The sequence below is a fragment of the Falco punctatus genome (genome assembly GCF_963210335.1).
Source record: "Falco punctatus genome assembly, chromosome: 6".
Lineage (NCBI taxonomy): Eukaryota > Metazoa > Chordata > Aves > Falconiformes > Falconidae > Falco > Falco punctatus.
In genome coordinates, this window is record NC_137585.1 from 84,483,901 (window position 1) to 84,506,668 (window position 22,768).

Consider the following 22,768-nt stretch of genomic DNA (forward strand, 5'->3'; position numbering starts at 1 on the left):
CATCTCACCTGTGACATGTTGCAGGCATTAGACTCCAAGTTCTATATAATTAATCACATTCTGCTTATCTAAATATTCCCCCAGTGTTCATATATACAGTTTCTTTCTTCTAAGTCAAAAAATTTACTGACTACTAAGAAAGTTTTGCCATTTACTTCTGCTGAACAAATTTCACTTTGTCCTTAAACTGTCATATAATGAACATGTTAATATACAAAATTAAATGCTCTTCTTCAGATTTGCTTGGTATCATGATGAGAAAATAATACTCTCCAGCAATGTATTTTAACTGTAAATCTCTGAGTCTCATAGCACAATGTAACTAATGTAACAAGATTTGAATTTATGATATGTGGTTGCTATATTAATCTTTTCTAATATTTCTTGTATTTAAAGAAAAAAAATCCTGTAGTAAATATTTTTAAAGGTAATGAAATACCTATCAAATTACTCTTCATGCCAGAACTTTAAAATAGAGTTAAACAAAAATATTTTTTATAATGAAAGCTATTAACCACAAATTAAATATTTTTGTGGCTTTTCATTGAAAATTTTCATAATTTTTTTTCAGTGAAAATCTGAAAGGTTTCTGAATTAAAAAAAAAGTTTTATATTAAGGTAACATCAATTAATATAAAGCTGTATATACTTAAAGACAAATAAATCAAGTTAAGTTAAGGCTGGATGTGCTGCATGAAAGAGAAAAAAAATAAAAAATTGTGCTAACTATTCTATCCCACCACAGCAAGAGATTTCATTGTAAGACTTTGTTCACAATAAAGTTGAATTGTTGAAAACCTCAGAAAGTAAGTAAAGAAACCACATCCTCACACAGTCTCTAGATTTCTAAACCAACCATAGTGTAAAAGCTTGAGCTAACTTTGGAGTAAGCAGAATAACCTTTGGAAGCCTTCTTGAACTACACACATCATCTAGACCTTCACCTATTTACTCATTACCAATATTGGCACCATTAGGCACTTAGTGTGAAATTTTATCAGAACATTAGTATACACCTTTGGTGATCAAAAGCATGAAGCTTCTTTTATTTGGCTTCCTAACTTCCCCCAAGGAATGTATTAATGAACAATTAAAGCTGCTTGTTATGACCTATTACATTAAGCCACTTCGTATAAATAAGTATGTCACATGTACCATATTTCTGCAAGAAGTAAAAAGAAATGAAGCAATTTTTACTTTCTTGGTGCCGTGCTTGATACCAGAAGTGATTTAAACAAATCCTGTTTCATCTTAGGAAAATATAAGAAGGACATGGACTTGTTGGATTGAGTCCAGAGAGCCACAAAGATGACCAGAGGGTTGGAGCACCTCTCCTGTGAAGACAAGCTGAGAGAGTTGGGGTTGTTCAGCCTGGAGAAGAGAAGGCTTCCAGGAGACCTTACAGCAGCCTGCCAGTACCTAACGGGGGCCTGCAGGAAAGCTGGAGCGGGACTTTGGACAAGGGCATGTGGTGACAGGACAAGGGGTAATGGTTTGAAACAGAAAGAGGGTAATTTTATTAGATATTAGGAAGAAATTCTTTACTGTGAGGGTAGTGAGACAGTGAAAGAGGTTGCCCAGAGAAGCTGTGGATGGCCCAACCCTGGAAGTGTTCAAGGCCAGGCTGGATGGGGCTTTGAGCCTCCTGGTCTAGTGGAAGGTGTCCCTGCACATGACAGGGTGTAGAGGACTGAAGGCAGCGGGTTGATCAGCGTTGATGACATGCAGCTGTGGCCTTGCCTCAGAGGCAGTGGGTTGGTTGACATGGGCAATGTGCAGCTGTAGCTCGTTCCATCTAAGTAGTTAAATAGCCCTGAGGATGGTGGGAGGGGGGTGTCAGTTGGAGGAAGAGCAGTGGTGTGGTCTGACCTGACCTCTGGAGGAAGGAGAAACAGCATGAACAGTAGAATTTGACTGACAGTAAAAGCCTTGTTGCAGCCTCCTAGTTTGTTTGTGCTGCAACAGCAGAGGGGTTGGAATTGGATGATCTTTCAGGTCCCTTCCAGTCCAGACTAATCTATGATTCCAGGATAACTTCATAATTTTATTCTTAATTGAGAAATCCAAGGGTCTGGTTTATATACAGTGAAATATCAAATGCAAAAAATTATCAAGAAAATTTACAAATACAATACGTTGTTATCGGTTTCAGGTATGACAAGCAAAAAAATCTCTAATATTCTTTTAATAATATAAGCATATTTAATATTAAATTGCAGAAAGAGGCGCATAAAAATCTGTGTAATACACAAAGGCCAATCAAATAAATCCTAGTTGGGCTTCAAAAGTCAAAATGATGGCTTGTTAAACTATGCTGCATATTTCCTCTATGCAAAGGGATTCTGCAGGCATTGCCGCACAAAGACATCCTTTGTCCTAAGACATCCTATGGACTTATATCTGTTGGTGTAATAAGGGACACACTGACATTCCTTAGGCTGTGCTTTCCAGAACTTACCAAATGAGCTAATGATTTTTTCTAGTTACGTCAATAGCTGGGGAAAGAACAAACATGCTTGCCTGGAGCTTTAAAAGACAAAGCTTTGTACTAAGATGCTCTTCAGGTTCAATGCAGAGAATAGGAAAGTGAATCTATATAGATATATACATGAAAATGACTGAGACTTATGTGCAGTCTCTACTTAGGCTGACTGACATCGCTCTTCATTGATCTGCACATATTTGACAGAGAAAGGATTACTCTAGACCATAGCTGAACTGAATGGGCTGAAAACAGTAACATAAGACCTATACAAGCTATCAAAAATGTTATCATAATACAACACATAGTTGTATAATCTACACACAGTAGATTTTGGAATAGTTGTAATTTCCCTATTATTATAATGGATAAATGAAACCGACATAGCCATTATCTTCCATCAGAAGCTTGTCTGAATACTGAAATCATGATAAATTTGTTTAAGAAACTTTTGCTTAGATGGCAGCGTAAATTCTATCAGAATAGCAAAATGTGATTGTTGTACACCAACTCCAATCCGCAGACAGTCCCAAGTTCACTGAAATGGAAAAGTCAAACATAGCTATTTTTTTGCATCTAGCAGTCCATATCAAATCTCCTATCAGAAGATTATCTAGGCGAAAATGTTTCTTTTGTTAGTAGCATTTGTTCTCTAGGAACAAATTTTTAAATGTAATTTAAAAGTGAAAGCCATTATTTTTGGTGAGCGTTTTTTTGCATGCTTTCAGGGCAAGGCAAAGTTTAAAAAAAAAAACCAAAACAAACATTGCTACAGATTAAAAAGTTAATAAATGCTATCTGTTGTACCATAACATTTGAAGTAACAATAAACAGGAAGGAAAAATAAAAGTTTACTATGTGCTTAGGGTAGTATATATTACTGGGGGAAAAGGTTTTAAACCTAAATACTTCAAATTATACTGGACATCTCCACAGGTTTTTTGTAGTTATTTTGGGTCCTCATTGAATTTTGTCCCACACAAACAAATTATCTCAATTCTTAAATGTAAATCTGCAGAGGACAGAATGACCTAATTTTTTTTTTTTCTTAATGCCTTGTGTACAAGTATTTATGTTGTAAATGACAAGTAATGGGGCTAAAGCGAAAAGCCTTTGAGAGGGAAGGCAGAAGAAAAGGCTGCAGTAAAGAATATTGCCAACAAAATTATTCTGGTAATCTTTTAATGCCCTTCATTATTTCATTTTCTCTCTCATCTTAAATTTTAGCCTGACATCTGGATGTCTACGCATCTGTAGTAACAAAATTCTTACTTCAGTGTAGTTAATTTACGACTTTATTTTTAGTTCAATTTTTTCCTTCCAGAAAAGGAAGTTGCTCTTTCATTACCACATAATAATATGCAGAAGTTATAAATTTTAACAAGAAATTTTAAGTACTAAGTTATTTATAATGGAAAATTGAAAAGTTAGTCAAACATTCTCTTCCACATAAGATTAGCTAAAACTGTTTAAAGTTTAGCTAATATAGTAAAACAATTCCTCTTACTGAACAAATAGAAAATGCAATTGTTCATGAAGGACTCTTGTTCAATATCAGGCAGTTCAGGATGACAAGTGTTATGATTTTATTTTTATTTATAAACCCTAAAACTCTTGACACTTTTAGATAAGGAATTTCTTTAAGTCCCAAGATATTCATCTGTATCTGCAGTGCATCCTCATCATATGAATCATTTTATTAACCTAATGGGCTTTCAGTAATCTTGAAGCCAAAACAACCAAATTTCCTTTCTATTTATCATGACTATCTTAGCCATAAATTGTATGTATAGAACGGTGTAATCTGCTGTATGAGACGGTTGTTGACATAATTCAAAGCACACATCAGACACTAAACTGACAAATCGCTAACATACAAAACATATAACTAATAAATTAATTTTAAGCCTTCCTCCTCTTTGTCCCTCACAAGCAATATCCATTGTTTAGGGGTTTCCTTACTGATGCATACCTCCTAGTTCCTTTTCTGTTGACATGTATTATAATTTCCAAAGTACAAGTCATTTAACTGTGGTGCTTTAAAATATTAATGAAAATTATTTTTCCCCCAGAAAATACCTATACATCAGGCAGAGAGAAAGTAGCAGGAGAGGTACCTACATAAACTTTCCCTTATTCTTACTGGATGTGTATATCTGTATATCTCAGTCATATCTTGGTGGGGTAGTTTGATTTCATTTTTTGTATTTTGTTAAAACAGATGGCCCACGACTTTTATCAAGAAAACTAAGTTTTTTAATATACCTAGATTTCTACCCAAGGAAGTCAGGTAATCGCCCACTTCCCACATTTCTTTCATCCCTCTGGCCATGCTGCAGGTACAGAACCTATGCCATAAAAAAGTAACATTAAGGGATTATACCTATCATCTCGGGCTGAATATTTCTGCATCTGAAATACTATTTTCAGAAAGAATTCAGATAACAAAATGCAAGCACAATGAAAGGAGGGATTTGGTTTGCCTAATGTATTTTGGACACTAAAGACACCTTAAATTACACTTTCTGATGTCTCGAGGCAAGATGCAGGAAGACAACTCATTCTGCTCACATTTTTGCTGCATAGAAGAAACTTCCAAGCTCAAACTTTGTTTTGCCTTTAGTAAAATTGTAATGTGTTTATCTTACATGCAGTGCTCTCCCTGTAGACTTATGTCAACTGCTGATGGATGGAACTGAGCAAATGGGCGGCTAAGCCTTTCTTAACCTGTTCGTACTTTAGTTAATCTAGTTAATTCACTTTTAATTTGTAACAGTGGAAGCATATTTTCCTAGCTGGGCTGCATCTATTGAAATGATCTACTAGGCTTGAGAAGTAATCTCACAGAATGCACTATTCTTCTCTTTTAGCTAGGGACATCCTGCTGAGAACATGATGTCTAAAAACAACAACAGTGAAATCCTACCAATTTATAATATCATTGTCTTCCACTAAAGCAACATTCTGATGGAAGTTTAAGCCACCAAGCAACATACTGTAAAAATGTGAAAAAATAGTTGTTTAAGAAATGCATAACAACATAGAACATAGAGCTATAAGCATCCATTCAGCACATGAAAGTAGCGCAGGAAACTCGGGTATTCTGGAAGTGGCCCTGGAATACCAAGTACCAAAAGAAGGGTGATGTCCTGCCTGACAAATACCATAGTATTTCATCATGTGTGTCCTGCCTCAAATCTATAATTATGGATTGGAGCATATCCCCTAGGTAGAAGCTTAATCTTTCTTAAGGAATTTAAGTGGTAGGGAAATTGCACCAGTTCTCCCAGTCTTGTCCAACTAAGCACAAGAAGATGCATCTTCTCTCCCGCTGAGCAGGCAAGTCCTTTGCAGTCCACCCATCCTGCCTCCAGCTGTCTGGTTTACAAATTTTTGGTAAACTCTGCTGATGTGTCCTGAAGATTAGCTCCTCTCCACATTTGCTTACCTGGGGAGACAGTCTCTTTTCTTTTTCTGTTCTTTCAGTCTTGACAGGTTTGAGGAGCATACATGTGAACGCCATGAAGGCCAAGTGCAAGGTCCTGCACCTGGGTCAGGGAAATTCCCAGTATCAGTACAGACAGGGAGATGAATAGATTAAGAGCAGAACCATAGAGAAGAACTTGGGGAAAACTGGTGCATGATGTACTGGGTATGAGCCAGAAATGTGCACGTGCAGACTGAGAAAGCTAGCCATAGCCTGTGCTGCATCAAAAGAAGTGTGGTCAGCAGGTCAAGGAAGGTGATTCTCCTCCTCTACTCCATTATCACAAGATTCCATATGGAGTACTGCATTCAGTTCTGGGGTCCCCAGTGCAAAAAAGATATGGACCTGTTGGAATGGGTCCAGAGGAGGGCTATGAAAATGATGAGAGGGCTGGAGCACCTCTGCTGTGAAGAAAGGCTGAAAAAGTTGGGGTTGTTGAGCCTGGAGAAGAGCAGGCTCCAGGGAGACCTTAGTGCCATCTTTCAGTGTGTAAAAGGGCTTATCAGAAAAACAGAGAAAGACTTTTTACCAGTGTTTTTAATGATAGGACAAGGGGCAATGGTTTATAAAGAGAAAGAGGGTAGATTTAGATAGAATATAAGGAAGAATATATTTTTTTTTTTTATGATGAGGGTGGTAAGGCACTAGATCAGGTTGCTCAGAGAAGTTCTGGATGCCTTACCTGTGGAAGTTTTCAAGGTCAGGTTGGATGGAGCTTTGAGTCAGATGAGTGAAAGATGTCCCTGTCCATGGCAGAGGGAGTTGGATAAGATGATCTTTAAAGGTCCCAACCCAAACCATTCTATGATTCCCTGCAGAAGATCAAGTTTTCAGCTTCTGATTGCTTCCCAAGTTACATACTTTCTTGCCATTAGGGACATATACTCAACCTCACATTCTAAAAATAGTACGGTATTTCTAGTTTCACTTTGTCTAACTTCAGCTTTCAAACCATGCCATGCTTAAAAATTAAAATGCTTTATCACTGTATATTCCTTCATAAGACAAGAAAGGATTAAAAAGACCTCTTAACCATTCATTAAAGATTCTCCAGTTTCTTATTGTAAAATAAAATGCTTGCTAAAATCTTGTAACATTTTCTTTAGTCCCTTTGCAATATACAAGCACCATTTTTAAACAATGAATACATGAAATGGATAATGACTTCCAGCGATAATACCACAAAGGAAGAAGATAGTAATTTTAATTACACTTTTCATTCTGCTATTTATACACTTAGAATCACATTTGTTCCTGTACCAAAAATCTCCCCATGAACTGAGGTTCAACTGATTACCTACCCCAAGTCCTAAATTATTTTCTTTGTCCCCACTCATTAAGACACAATTCAATGTCCATTAAGTATATGATTTTTTTGTTTAAAAAAAATTAAAGCATACATAGGGTCCAGAATATAAGTTCACAGACTAAAACATTAATGGATTTGGGGTAAATTCCTTATTTTTAATAGTTTTTTTCTTAAGCCTACAAAAGATGATAAATCATTAAGCAACGTTAGCAGTTATGTAAAATTACTAATTAGTTAATGCCCTGGTAAAGAGAAAAATGTGGCTTTTTATAAGAAAATATGTAGAAGAAGCATACTGCAAAAATGTTGATACAGTCGTTAGTTAGCTTGCTTGAGAAGTACTATTAACCATGCCAACATACTGTGTAATGATTCCACTGATGTAAATATAAGAGCAACTGAAAGGGAGCAAATGTAGATATGCCTGTTTAATGCCCAAAGGGACTCCTTAGACTTTTTTTTTCTGTTAGAGCATAACCAAAAATTCCCTCAAGCATGATTAGATTTCCCCTTATTTTTGGATTTTCCAAATATAATTTCCACCCAATATAAACTAACTTTTTTCTATATGCTTTATCTGTACTTTCAGTAGAGAAGTGTCAACATAAAACATTTTCTTTAACCAGAAAATACATAAAGAAAATTAAAGCAGTAGAAAATATAAAATATAATCTACTAATTCATTTGAAAGTTTTCCAGAAAAAGTGAATGATTGCTGTCACCTACGCTATAGCCTAGGTTAGAAATAACAAAATAAAGCCCACTTTGAAGAAACGTGCCTCACATATGTGTCTGTTGGGCCCTAGAAGAGACATTTTTAATAGTATGGTATGTGATGAATTAGTTTAGAGAGCATAAACTCAGTCAGCATGGGTAGGATTCATCGCACTTCACTTGTTATAACAATTATATAAATTGTTATATAATAAGTGGAAAGAGATAGACGGTGTGATTCATCTAGATTATTCTAAAGTTGGTTTTTAATACAAGTGGGTGAATCACCCCTCTGAAGATTCCTAGATTTTTGATAAACTGTTAAAGGAGTCTAAATGGTTAAATTAAATTAAATGCCTAGTTTTGCACAATTAAATTTAAGTGAAACAAAACTGATGCCTTAAATGTTTAGGGTATGTAATGAAAAGTAAAAAATAATGCTCTTTAGACCTACATCATGGTTATTTTTCTCTAGACAAAACAAAATGATGAAAATTAATTATTATGTACTTTTGAAATAAACAGCTAGTCTGAATTCAAATTCATTTATTTTTTTCTGCAGATGAAGAAAAGATTTTCCATTCAGGAAGGTAAGGTTCAGACATGTTATGATATGTCTGATTTCTTTTTAAAGGATTTAATGTCAAAAGTGTGTTCTGAATTGAACAAATGTACCAATCTTTTTTAGCAGTAAAAGACTTTCCTTCATCTGTAGCAGCAGCTATCACAATGCAAAAAAGTCAAGGCTTGGTAATCATTAATGGAAAATCCCAATGTCATGGTTCTAACTTTTTTTTTTTTTCCCCCCTCCCCTTTAGTGGATTCCTTCCAGATATTTACTTAGCTTCTGAAAAACAGAGCTATTTTTCAAGGTTAGAAGGGACATTTTAGGTCCAAGAACATATTTTCATATCAAAAGGCAAAGTTTCTTGATGACAAAGCTAACAGCAACTAAAACCACTTGGTGCTACATTTTTCAGTATATATATGCAAAAGTTGTGGATGCTAAAAGGGAAGGAACAGACTATTCAAGTGAATGTAGCACTGCATGTCCAGACTTTGTTAATATATTTCATTTTGTATAGGATATTTATTATTCGGGCAATGCAGCCCTCCTAGGAAATAACAGGCCAGTTGCTGCCAACATAATCAACAGTTGAAACTATCCAACACCAGCTGCTCTACTCAACTTTCCTAGTTTTGTTTCATCCAACTGGAGGAGTGGCCACAGGTCGTTTTTTCACCATCCATGTATTTCTACTGTACACATCTGCAGATTAAAGTCAGGTTTCATTTTGAGATTATATATATACACATAGAAGTTCTACTTTATTCCATCAATAACTAAAATGCCAAGTGGTGTTTCACTCCTCCCATCCACCCCTCACCCCACCCCACCCCCCTCCATGTTTCTTACTGTTTTAGGAATTATGGCTTTTCTGGATAAAAAGCAGTAATAAATATAAAAGTCAGACCCACTGCACATGAAAGTCAGGACTGGGGTAATGCTCTAATGGGTCTCATTTTATCTGCTTTCTCCAGATGGACTGAAAATGTCTTCCCTAAGAAGGCAGTATCTTAAACATTTTTAATAACTTATTAAGAAGGCACAGCATCCTAATTCCTTTATAATCCAAGCAAAGGTTAGTTCCTAGGCTGCTTTTAAGCAAGCTTACATGACAGTATTTCAGGAGTGCAAGTTTTCTGATCTGTTTTAACAGCAAATAGTTATCCCAACCTCAGAGCCGCCAGTTAGCAGACTGCCAGGACACTTTTTCCATGTGTACTTAAGAAAAAATATCTGGGTAATATGCTCACAATATTGCAAAAATTTAAAAAACAATCTAAAGAGAAGAGTTTCAAGGCTAGGTAATGAGATTCAGATTCAGAATCTGTGCAAGAAATGAAAGTGAGTTGCTGAGCTCTGAAATCACTGGTGAACTACTATATAATATATGCATAATTTATTATAAATGTATATATTTATAAAGTATGGTGGGTGGGTGGGTAAAAACACAAAAAACAGTCTGAATAAAAAGCAAGGCACAACTAAGACAAGTATGCTCCATCAATTGCTGTAGGAAATATTACAGCAACCAGTCACTATTGACATTGATTTATTTGGAATGCTTGGTTGCCAAAGAATTTTATGAGATGTTTCCACACAGCAAGTCATCTTTATAAAAAAAGGCTATGAAATTGATCGCTTTATTGAATTCTGATTGTAGGAATATAACTACATAATTAGCTCTTAAACCATTACAACATCCTAGATGAACGTGTATTTTATACCAACCATTTAGCAGACCTGGAAAAAACCAAGTATAACAATAATATGTATTTCTTAAACAAGATCAGGTACTAAATATAATTCCATAATTAACCCAAGTATTTCAGCAAGCAATGAAATAATGTCAACAGAACCTATACACTGTTGTGTGCCCTCTGTTTCCTTGGAGGCTTTCCTCACTCTTTTACTGTGTCATCCAATTCTGTAAATGCATATGAAGGCCCCGGCGAAAGCAGGATTGAGACCAAGAGCATCAGCACAGCAGTCTCTTAGGATGGAATTCAATTAGCTTTGACATAAGCTTCCCAGAAGGGAGCCAGTGCAGCTTTAAGAAAGAGCAATGTTGTGGTTTTGATACCTCCTCGATCAATCTATCAGAACATATATTTACTTCTGTTTGATCTTTTCTTTCCCCGGGATGTTTGGGGTTTTTTTAATTTAATTTTGTAAAGCTAGTGTCACATAACAGAATTGTTTTCATATTTATACTTAAACTCTCAACTGAACCGTTAAGTATAACACAATGTCACTTGAATCCAGCAAAGGAGGAGTGCTGCAGTTTTACCTTCTGACCTCAGTTAACTAGAGATATCTATAACAGGGTAAAATTTTGTCTAAAACAAAAATTTCCGTGCATTCCAATGATATGTTGCACTAAGTTATACAAGAAGATAAATCTAGACCTCCAAAAGTGAAGTTAAAAATTTATTTTGGTAGTCAGTTCTTGATTCTTCATTAAACTTCTTTCTTCCCCCTTTTGCTCATTGTGATCAATACTTCTATATTTAAACATCACTCATATTTTCTCTGCTTAGGGTAATAGAAAACTAATTCTGTCTCAAGCAAAATTTTTCATGCAAAAGCAAATTTTCAAACCTCTATCTTAAGCATGCCTATAACACACTTTTCCTGGCTGGTAGTGATAAAAGATTTGACATCCAAATGATAGTAATGCTACAGTGTGCTTGTGAAATAATGTCAAAGAGTTAAAAATTCAGTAATAGAAAATTGCCAGAGTTTTCAGGGAAAGTAACTTGAATATGTTTATCAAAAAAACCATGACCTAATTCTGGCCAGAGTAATACCTGTTTCATGCATTAATTTTTCTGACTTGAGTAGTAAAATGTTGTAAAGCTAGGCTGCGAGAAAAGAGATGGGTGGTTTATAAACATGTTGTGACATTGGTTAATTAAAAAATTAACTGCTTGGGAAAGGTCATTGGATTGCCAGATTTTAAAGCACATTTTCCCTGGCCAGTAGTATAAGAATGAACTAAAACTCTTGGGGATTCATCTCACTCTGTTTTCCGACAGCAGTATTTGAACATAATAAAGGAAAAAGTCATTAGTAGTAGCATAAACTTACTTTATCCAGTAACTTTAGCATTCCAATTTTATTTCATATTTAGATCATAATTTCATATTAGATCTCCAGTTCCCTCAGTCACTTCTCACAGGACTTGTGCTCCAGACCCTTCACCAGCTTTGTTTATTGGAAGACACAATTCAGATAAAGAGATCCTTACCTTAGAAGACAGGAAGAAAACACAACTACGTGTACTGATGCCGATATAAACGTCATTTAAGATACTATCTGGGCAAGGAAGTAGCTCTCAGAAAACAGGAGGACTCTTAGGAGGAAATAGGAGAATTGAAATAAGAAGACTCTGTCCTCTTATTGCTATATTTTGAAACCCATTATGATGCCCAAGGAAGTATATCAAACCTCACATTTTCAGGGGAAGTGTCATAATTTCAAAAGAACTATGTGTGATTCGTTATTTTCCACATCACTGAGACTACAAAATAGGCTCAGTGAAAATAATCACATGGCAACTACTTTTTTCAAAGGACTTCTAGAATTTAAACCACTATAAATTCCTTAAGTTGGTGTCCAAAATATGATCTTAGGTCATTAAACTGGCTATCACTATGAGTAAAAAAATGCGTCTATCAAAACAGTCATGATTTGTATATCAGAGACCACAGCTAATTTACAGTGAATGCATAACAATTCAGGCATTTCTGTATCCAAACTGTTTGTTACTATGAAAATAATATTTATCAACTTCTTCTGTGAGCTTTGCTAAAGTCACATAGATGAGGAAAGTAAATTAATTATCATAACATCTTTCTCCATAGAAATGTGTATCTTGGAGACCTTAGCAATTTCTAATAAAATGTAACCATATAAACAGTATATAAATAGATCAGGCAGAAAACTAGTAAATTAGGTCTCTGCAGGCATCGTTCTTACTGAAATCACAGGCAGAAATAGGACAAGGTCAGGCCTTACAATCCTGTAACAAGCAACAACACTGACAATACGTTGGTATAACCATATTGATTTCAATAACTATATTTTTGATTTATGCTGGTGTCAGCTCAGAAGCAAGTCTACACACATTTTCATGTCTGCCTCAGTTTAAACAAAGCCCAGTGACAGAGCTGTCAGCACCAGCAGCTATTTCACACCTCTGCTGCAGACTGCTCACTGCAAGAGTGACCTCACTAAGCCACCAGCAAGACTTTGTACTAACATACTATCATACCAACATATGTTAGTAAAAAGTGGGTGTAACTTTTCAGCAAGCAGCTGCTGAGATAAAAGACAGTCTCATGCCTGAGAAAAAATCAAGTAAAATGTGCAATGGCTGAGTTCTCTTCAGAGATTTCTAATTTGGAGAATTTAAGCCTCAGTGTCAGATGGTGAATCATTCATAAAATTATCTTCATTGACATCCTTAACATCAGTTTAGCATAATATCCCTTTCTTCATTACTAATAATATATATTCAATCAATGGCTATTACACCTTTCAGTTTGGTTTTTAAAACAGTAATTATTCTAGTGACACCTTTTTTCCTATCTGTGACAATGGGCTTTTACTTTCTGTATGGTGGATTAATGACATTAATTAGCTCTGTGCCTTGACAACACACTATTTCTGTCCAAGTGCTTCCTCAAAGAAAAAGGAGAATAAGATCAATTAAAACAAATGTAATGAATTTAATGTCTCTCGATGACAAATGGTCAGGTTCGATACATACGGCATCCTGAAGATCTAGATCCCACTCCTGACTTGAATAATATGACTTCATGTTTAGACTCGTGTGATCAGGATTAAGGCAGTTATATGTTTTTCAGTCCCAGGGCAAAATTTGGGTGAAATGTACATATTTAGTTTGGAAACAGATTAGTTAAATGAATAATACAAACTTCATTTCTTCGCTACTGAATCTACTAATCTTCATAATCCTTGACGACTGGGGAAAATCTCTTGATTTCCCACTCTGGAGGTGCCGTTACTCATCTATTGCTAAATGCCTCCAAAGGTAAAGGCTGGTCATAAAGCAGTCTCTATGTTTAAGAATACAGATCTTGTGGGATGCATATATGCAAATACAAAGTATTTACAAGCACCTGCAAACCTGAGTGTCTGTTACTCCCCTTGAGCAACACACATCAATCCTCAAGTTTGAATTCTGCGATTGCAAAAAAACAGATACGCATTTTAAAGTGAAAAGACACAATTTTAGAGAAACAAAGAGACAGCTCACGAAAACCAAGCCCAAAAGATCACACAACAAAATAAATGATTTTATAAATTACTAACAAAGCTGGATTTTCTGTTTGATCTGCAAATACCAGTTGCATGCTGAGAAGCAAATTTTTGCTGTCAAATATTAATACCATTGCACAACTGGAGATTTCAAGTATGCAATAGTGCACTAATGCACAGTTCTGTGTGGATGGATGAGAATTTGGATCTAAATGTTTAAAGAGACTACAGAAGAAATTACAAGTATATTATGAGACGTACAGAATTATGATAGCATAACTTCAGTCACATATAAACATCAAAATGTTAATGCAGTGCTTGGGCAATCCACATACCTCATACAAAAGCAAATGAAGCTGCTTCCCAAGTAGAAGCAAAATAATTGATTCCCCCCACCCCAAGATTATTTTAGACATTTCCTGTCAAGTTGAATTTCTGAGCTGAAGACAATGGTGATATCCATTTATATCACTCTCATTCTTTTATGCAGTGTGACATAAATGATATGAGGCATCTCAACAAGACAGAGCAGGGCAGAACGCTGTACCAGGGGATTCACATGAACTCAGTCTCAGCTCCCCATCACAAAATATATTTTGTTCTTTCATTCAAAATCTTTACATGATGAAGAACCTTATTTTTTCTGTACCTCAAACCCAATTTAATGTTGCACATTTTCAGTAATTAATATTTCATTAGCAACTGATTTCCTGTAAAACTCAGAAGGTAAACAACTGCATTCTCCATTTACTAGTTTAGATTGGGCGGGGTGTGGGGGAAAAAAATTTACGGCACCAACATGACCATTAGCACTGTTTAAACTGCACTTGTAGAGCTTTGATTACCTTTGAAATCATATAGGACTTCTAAAATAACATTAATGCAATGCCATGGTATTTTGAGGACCAAAAAGGGTTGTTGTTACTGAGTATACCCTTCTATCAAATACTGTGTAAACGGCTAATTATATCAAGGTTGTTCTGATGCTGCATTGACCTGAGCATAGTCTCTACTATAGCATTGAGGATTAACACCTCTGACAGTAGGCCTGGACAAAATGAGATACATTTTATGAAAATATTTTAGATTTCAGTATTATGTCTGTCACAAAATGGAAACAATTTTAAGGGGTTGTGGATTTTTTTAGAAAAAGCAAGACAGCCTAAATGTTGGGGGATCAGTCATGAGCTCAAGACTTTTCCCTGAACCAGGATCTCACATGTTCTAGCCAGAGTTACTGCTTATCTGTTCTTCACATGTGGTTTTTTTCCCACACCACCCACTTATCTTACTTTTATCCATCTCCATTCCCTGGCAAGTGTTTACATGAAGGTTTGATAATAAAAGTGTGGTCAAAACAGGTGCACTTCTACAAGAGTTTAAGTCTCCAGAAATTAGCATTTTGAAGTTGAAAAGGGGTTTGTCAGTGTTTTCTCAGCCTCCCCTACATTTACCTCTGGAGAACCCTGACTATCCCAAAGCATCCTGGGGAAATGAAACTTCTATTTTCATAGTAAGGTTAGGCAAGCACTGCTATTGCATCGCTAAAAACTGAAAGGTCTTGTAAAAGGAAGAAACCCCTTGTTATAAAGACAGGAGCCTTAGGGTTCTTATTCATGTCTGTCTATTTGAGGCTCTGTATTGAACCAGTCACATCTAATTAATGAGTTATTTCTAAAAGACGTAAGCTACAATGATAGCTTAATACCCTAACAGCTTTGGTTTCTATAAGCCCACCACATCTCATTATTCTCAGGATAATAGTAAAGCTAGCATGGACTAGAAGTTTTTAGGTTGTTTATTCTTCAAATAAAACACTACCCAGGAGCTAAAGAGGAGAGATCAGCAGAAATGTTATGTTATCAATACAGCCCTATTTATGTGGTGCATAATTAGTGCATTAGGGTTCATGAATTCTTTTCTTCTCAAAAGATCCAGCTGAATCAGATAGTTCTTAAACCACCCAAAGGACAGACTTGTTTTGACTAGTCCGAAAGAAACAAGAGACAATACTGTTTTGGTGAAGAGGCATAAGGCAGATGAGAAAATTAATTGAGAATTAGTTTTCATGGCAATGAAAGAGCAAGATGTGTCAGTGTAACCAGACTGAAATTGTCTTTTAAAAACACGTCTGGTGCTGACTCAGTGTTAAGGGTGCCCTTTTTCTATGCTAGTATTTACAAGAGCCTGACGTTTAGTATGAATTAGGTAGAAAGAAAAGCTTCAGTCCATGGCTGGTAAGGGTGAATCTGACAGTTGCTGTGATAGAATTAGGAACGTCCTGCACTGGAGTCTGGGCAATGTTCAATCACATATCGATGCTAATCCCTCCTCACCTCCACCAGGCTGGCAGTAGTCTTCATATTAGCATGCTAGAGTCAATTGTTATTGGAAAAATAGGGTTATTCGTTCTCTTGAAGGTATGGATGTATTCTCTTGTTCATTTGTTAGCTTTAGCAGAAAGTAGATTTGGTTTTTATCACTGTTCCTAAAACCTTCAGGGAGATTAACTCTGGCATACATGCTGATCACATGCTCCTCATTCCCCCAAAACATCCTTTTTTTTTTCAGATCACTTTTATGTGTGGTATGTAGAAAAGAATAAGAAAAAATATAATTTAAACAATTAGCAGTAAAGGATTGCTTTTTATTATTGTAAACACATGTAAAAATGCAGCAGGCCTACCTCTCATGTCTGTGACTTTGGTGATGAGTAAAGGTATATGCAAAACCTGGCATTTTAATTTTTGCTTGAGTACAAGACTTAAAAATCTCATCTATGTGTATTTTCAGCAAAGTAGCATTTTTAGAAGTACAAATGCAGTAAATCCTGTGAAAATGCACAGCATAAAAGCTAGTTAAGAAAATTATTAATGGTGATAGCAGCCCAACATAAGTGTACCTGTTTAAGTGTTTCCTACAGAAGTCCAATATGTTGCTTTATTTTAATAAGTTCTGCCAAAAAATATGAAAGTATACAAGCAAACTCTCTTAAAACATCGACCTAAGAATCATTTGCTGCTAAAAAAAAAAAAAGATCTGAAGCAATTTTCAGCCCTGCAATTAAAGCAGGTTTTATTTCTTCTTTGTTTTCTCTTTAATACTCCCTTTGCAAAGATAGAGTGTATATAACTTTTAGAGAAAACTGCCAGGATAAAAATGAGATATAGAAATAGAGCATATTTAAAGACAATCTATTGCAGATCGCAACAGTCCTGAACTGCAGTTGCTCGTGCACCAGCAGTATCAGGGTGGCAGCTTAGCAAACAATTCACATGGATGGTTTCACAAGAACTCAGTCATAATAATTCACATTGCAAACTCCTCAGAAGCTCTGATTCTATACGCTTACAGGAAATGTTAGTCAAACGCAATCTAGATAGATAGAAATACCAGAATGAAGACTCATTTATCTGTCTTCAGTTACCATGAACTTTGTTAAAATGATGAATTAATGTCACTTCACTTCTGCTCCCCCAACCCCTCTTTCTCACACACATACATGCACATTTAGGGGTTTGTTTTCTGCATTAAAATTTCCGTGCCAGAAAAGTTCTGAATGTGTAATGCAAAGTGGTTCTGACAAGGGTATTGGTTTTAATTATTTTAATCTCACCAACCCATTATAACAGTGAATATAATATTTTTTTTCTTTTCCCATTTCATTTTCTCTTTTCCAACTACATGAAACACAAAAAGTAGGAGAAGTTACCAACATAGGACTTAAAACAGTGAAGAACAACCAATAAGGAAATTTAGAATAAAATGAGATTTAGAATAAACAGTTATTAATTACATAGGTGAGAATGTTTTTTGGTTCTGTTTTTGTTTTTTAATAATCTAGACAGATTTGTAAAGGAATGCATTCATGTCATCATTTAGCATTATCAATTTACTTCAAAATATCATCCAACATCACAGATGAAAAGTTTTTACATTACACAGCAAGGAAAGAAATGGTTGTTGAAATTCCATTTTTCATTTCTACTAACTTCCAATTGAAAGATGGTAGTGAACATGTTCTTAAAAGTTACCTGAGGAGAGCTTATGCTGTAAAGATGCAGTAAGACAGCCATGGACAGATGTCAGTCATTTCACCCATCTGCTAATTTTGTTCAAAATAGCTATTATTATACTTACCTCTTTTTTAATTACTGATATTTTATTTATTTACATTATTTACTAATGTTTTGATTACTGATGAATACATTTAATATTTTCAATTTGTTCTCTTAATGCTATCAAAAGAATAAATTTTAGAGACCACTTCTTCCATAGAATACTACAGTTTATTCAAGAAATATTCAGGGTTTCGTTAGATGTCATAAAAAGGTATGAGTTTATGGGGACCAGCCAGTTATTGTTAGACTTATGATTGTTCTGTATAATGCACTTATCAGATCTAAATAGAAATACTCTGGAAGTTCTCTTCATGGACCATTTTTCAAAACTGTTGGTCACAAAAAACAATTTGCTGTCATTTTTATGAGAAGCGAGGGTGTTTCTGCCCGTTTAAAAATCACACCTTAAATGTTGCTCTTACACTCTGAGCACTTCTGTTTTGGCCCTCTTACTGTATCTTTTGTGATTTTTAAACTTCTCCTAAATATTATGTTGTTATAAGACAGTTCTAAGATTTTCCAAATAATTTATCATATATAGCAATGTACTATACAGAATAATGCATTAGCTCATACTTCTAAGATTTATCCACATTTCTAAAAGCCAGAATTTAGAGAACTACAAATAAAAGGAGAGTTTTGCTGTAATTAATGTATTTTAAACAATGTCAGCTCTCACAGATTTTATTCATCTTAAATTTTAAGATATTACAGTTTTTCTTATTAAGAGACAATATTCCTCGTAATGACTGAGGAAAGATAAAATTCAAAGAAAGTGGAATTAGATAAACATGGCTCTTATCTTAAAGTAGAACAAGGAGGGAAAAGCCAAAAAAATCAAGGCAAATTAGCTCAATTTAACTTCTTAAAATGTCATAGAAGAAATAATCAAACACTGTCTGAGAACTTAGAAGATAAGAAAGATACAAAGACAAGTAACACTGGATTCATCAAGAACAAGTCATGTCAAAATAATCTGATGTTTCTTCCATGATAGCATAATAGGAGTTTTGGATAGAGAAAACGCAGTTATATTGTCCATTTAACTTCATTTTAGAAAGCCTTCTGATGCTCTCTCACAGGGCATTTTGATAAGCAAACTAGGGAAACACTGCCTGGATGGAATTAATATCAAGTGTTGTTATAACAGTTCACTGTCAGGCTGTACAACAGTCTGCAGTACTGTTCCACAGGGGTCTGAACATGTTCATTATTTTCTTTAATGGTTTAGATAAAGAAATCCAAAGTATGGTTATTACATCTGGAAGACAACACCATGCTGAGAGAGATGCAAATACATTAGATCAAAAAGTTCTCAACAGATTGAAGAAGTGTGAAGAAAATTCAGTACAAATAAGGGAAATAACTGCATTTTGTGGTAGAAAAATTAACCACATCATGGCAGAGTGGAAATAACTGGTAGAAAGCAATAGTATTGCATTAGTACCAGTGGCTCTGTCACAAGATGAACATGACTATTTTATGCAAAAATGGCATTTGGAGATGTATAAAGAGATTATTTGTAAACACTCTTCCATCCCATTCAACACTAGCAAGGCCATAGCTGGAGCATTATATCCAGTTTTGAGAACCTTTTAGGAAGGTTATGGAACAGCAAGATTCAGAGAAGAGATTAAGAAAACCATGTGAACCTCATGAAACTCAAAAAGGCCAAATGCAAAGTCCTGCACACGGGTCGGGGCAACCACCAGCATCAATACAGGCTGGGCAGAGAATGGATTGAGAGCAGCCGTGAGGAGAAGGACTTGGGGGTGCTGGTGAATGAAAAGCTCAACATGGCCAGACACTGTGCACTGGCAGCTCAGAAAGCCATCCGCATCCTGGGCTGCCTCAAAAGAAGCATGGCCAGCAGGTCAGGGAAGGTGATTCTCCCCATATACTTGGCTCTGATAACACCCCACCTGGAATGCTGTGTTCAGCTCCGGGGCCCCCAACAGAAGAGGCACGTGGGTCCAAAGGAGGGCTATGAAGATGGTCAGAGGGCTGCAGCACCTCTCCTATGAGAAAAGGCTGAGACAGTTGGGGTTGTTCAGCCTACAGAAGGTTTCAGGGAGACCTTATTGTGACCTTTCAACACTTAAAGCTGGCTTATAAGTAAGGCAGGGACAGACTTTTCAGTAGGGCTTGCGGTGATAGGACAAGGGGAAATGGTTTTAAGCTGAAAGAGGGCAGATATGATTAGACATTAGAAAGAAATTCTTTACTTTCTGGAACAGGTTGGACAGAAAAGCTGTGGATGTCCCCTAAGTGTTCAAGGCCAGGCTGGATGGGGCTTTGAGCAACCTGGTCTAGTGGAAGGTGTCCTTGCCCATGGCAGGAAAGTTGGAACTAGATGATCTTTAAGGTCCCTTCTGACCCAAACCATTCTATGATTCTATGAAAACAAACCTACAGTAAGTGGTTAAACTAAACAGGCCCGTTTAGTCCAGAGAAGAAAAGACTGAGGGGAAATATGATAATATTAAAAATTTTCAAAGGTAGGAATAATAAGAAAGCAGAAAAGTTCTTATTCTTGCCACTGTGAATGTGAGCTTAAAATAAACTGAAAGTTAGGATCATCATTCAACCACTTTCATTTCCAAGAATGAAGACTTAAATTAAACCTAAGAAAAAACTCTAGCAGAAGGCAGTGGAGCAATGGGTTGCATGCAAGGGCTGTGAAATCTCTGTAGCAGACTGTTTTGAAGAACAGGCTGGACAAGCATCAGTCAGCAGAGACAACAGTGCAGTTAATCCTGGCTTTGGCAGTAGGGCAGAACCAATAACTCTTCAAAATCACTTCCAAATGTATTGTATACTATTTTTATGATCCTACACTGATTGCTAATTACCTGCCATTACACAAGTAGAAGCTTGTGGACTAAACCACAGTGTACAATATATAGTAATATACTTTCAAGATCTGTAAAACTAACATGTATGCCTGACTTCTGGTGAAACTTGACCAGTGCATTTACTCAAGGTCTGAAACTATGAAAACCATGAAATGAGTGTCTGAATTTTAAATACAGATATGAAGGGTAACAATGTGAATCTAAACCCACATATAAAATGTTTCTACTAAAGAATAAAACTGATGGGCAGTTAAAAATGTCCTTCTTCCTTAGATTTACCTTCACATATTCCAGCTCACTGTACTGTAATACTGATTCCATTTTAAACAGAAAAACAATTTAAAAACCACCCTATAACAAAAAAAAACAAAACAAAAAACCAACAAATCAACCAACCAACCAACCAACACCAAAAAAAACCCACGAACAACAAACAAAAACCAAACTATATTTCTTTTTTTCAATTTTAAATATGTAGACCCACTATTATTTATCTGCTATGGAAACAGAAATGTTCCACTTTTCACATCACAACCTGCAAACACAAACCTGTCGAGCAAGTTTTAAAACTGATTCTGAATCAGATTTCAGTCATAACTACACTGCTAACTAAACACCTCTATGTTTGATGTGAGCCCAGGGAAAATATGTGTCTGCAGAAGTAGCGATTTAGTTTTGCATTAGAACCTAAGGCTAAAAAGCATACATCTGAGATCAAAAAGAATTTTTAATTAAATTATGCCCCCCCCTTTTTTTCTCATCTTTCTGTTTTTTAATGGGTTTTAAGTGACTTCTCCATTAACATTGTTATTAAGTGTTTGTATAACCAGAGTAAATATTCAGTATTATGGAGAAGATACCCGTCTGATGCTCTCCCTTCTAACAACAGAGCCCATAGCCTTCTGTTTCAGAAGATGAATTCCTCAAGCCTGCAGATAACAGTGACTGACAAAACATCCAAGAATTTCTGAAATTGTCACATCTTCACTGCATTGCTCATGCTGGATTTGCAGTAGGTAAGGAGCCATAAACCAGGCTGCTCAAAGCAGAAACAGTGATTTACAGCTGCTGTTACTTTTCCTACCTTCTTTCACTGGGGTCTCTACTTATGTCTCATCCTTTCTATGGTTCTGACTATGGAAACCTCACTGTTCTTTAACACCAAGTAAGTACAATTCTGCTTAGTGATCAGCACCATTTCAGAACCTCATTTCTTCAAGGAAGTTAATAAAAGGGCATATATTTAACTCCATATAAAGTCCTTCAGTTGTAAATATGGAGCAGGTAACAGCTTTAAAGAAAAAGATTATCTGTTTGTCAACTGAAATCTTATAATGATCTCTAGCACTTAGATGTCATCTCTACTGTTTATACTATATCTTTTATATACTTAGATCTTCCTGAAAGACAAGATATTCACCTCATTATTTCCAGAAAGCTTCTCATATTGTCAAAATTATTTCTATTTATTTGCAAGGGTAGTTATTACTATGCTTAAAATGCATCTTTATTACATTTCTGCCAGCTGAGTGCTACTTGCAATTCCATTAAGGTGACCTCTAACAAAGCAGTTAGGTGCGTGCATAGCTTTACATGGAGAGTGTCACTAAATGCAGTGAGTCAATAGACTGTTAATTGGTAACTGCAATTTTATGCCTTAAGGAGATTAAGTGCTTGTCTAAATGAAAGGTTATAACCTTGATTTTTAAATCTGACTTAATATTATTTAATACTCCATAAGAAAAGCTTAAAGTTAATTTTCCTGCAAGACCACTAAAAGATTTACCAGGTGAAATAAATTATCATGATAACATTGTAATACTCAAGGATGGCACAACAGCAGTACCATATACTGGCATCACTATGTCGCAACATTTTATCAGGAACACATCATAGGTGAAAGTTTGACTATATTTACATATGTTACCTGATTGTTCCTGTAGAATAAG

General features: G+C 35.6%; 1 protein-coding gene across 11 annotated transcripts in view; it reads right to left on the reverse strand.

Annotated features, from left to right (window-relative positions):
- Nucleotides 1-22,768, reverse strand: part of GRM8 (glutamate metabotropic receptor 8) — a 394,972-nt gene that overhangs the window by 111,252 nt on the left and 260,952 nt on the right. Inside the window, exon 9 of one of the 11 annotated variants that reach the window (XM_080393912.1) lies at nt 11,877-21,170. The exons of the other annotated variants lie outside the window; for them this stretch is intronic. Within the exon in view, the coding sequence (XP_080250038.1) occupies nt 21,142-21,170 (29 nt within the window). The 3' untranslated portion in view covers nt 11,877-21,141. Of the gene's footprint in view, nt 1-11,876; nt 21,171-22,768 lie in introns of those variants that run through there. 11 annotated transcript variants of the gene reach the window in all.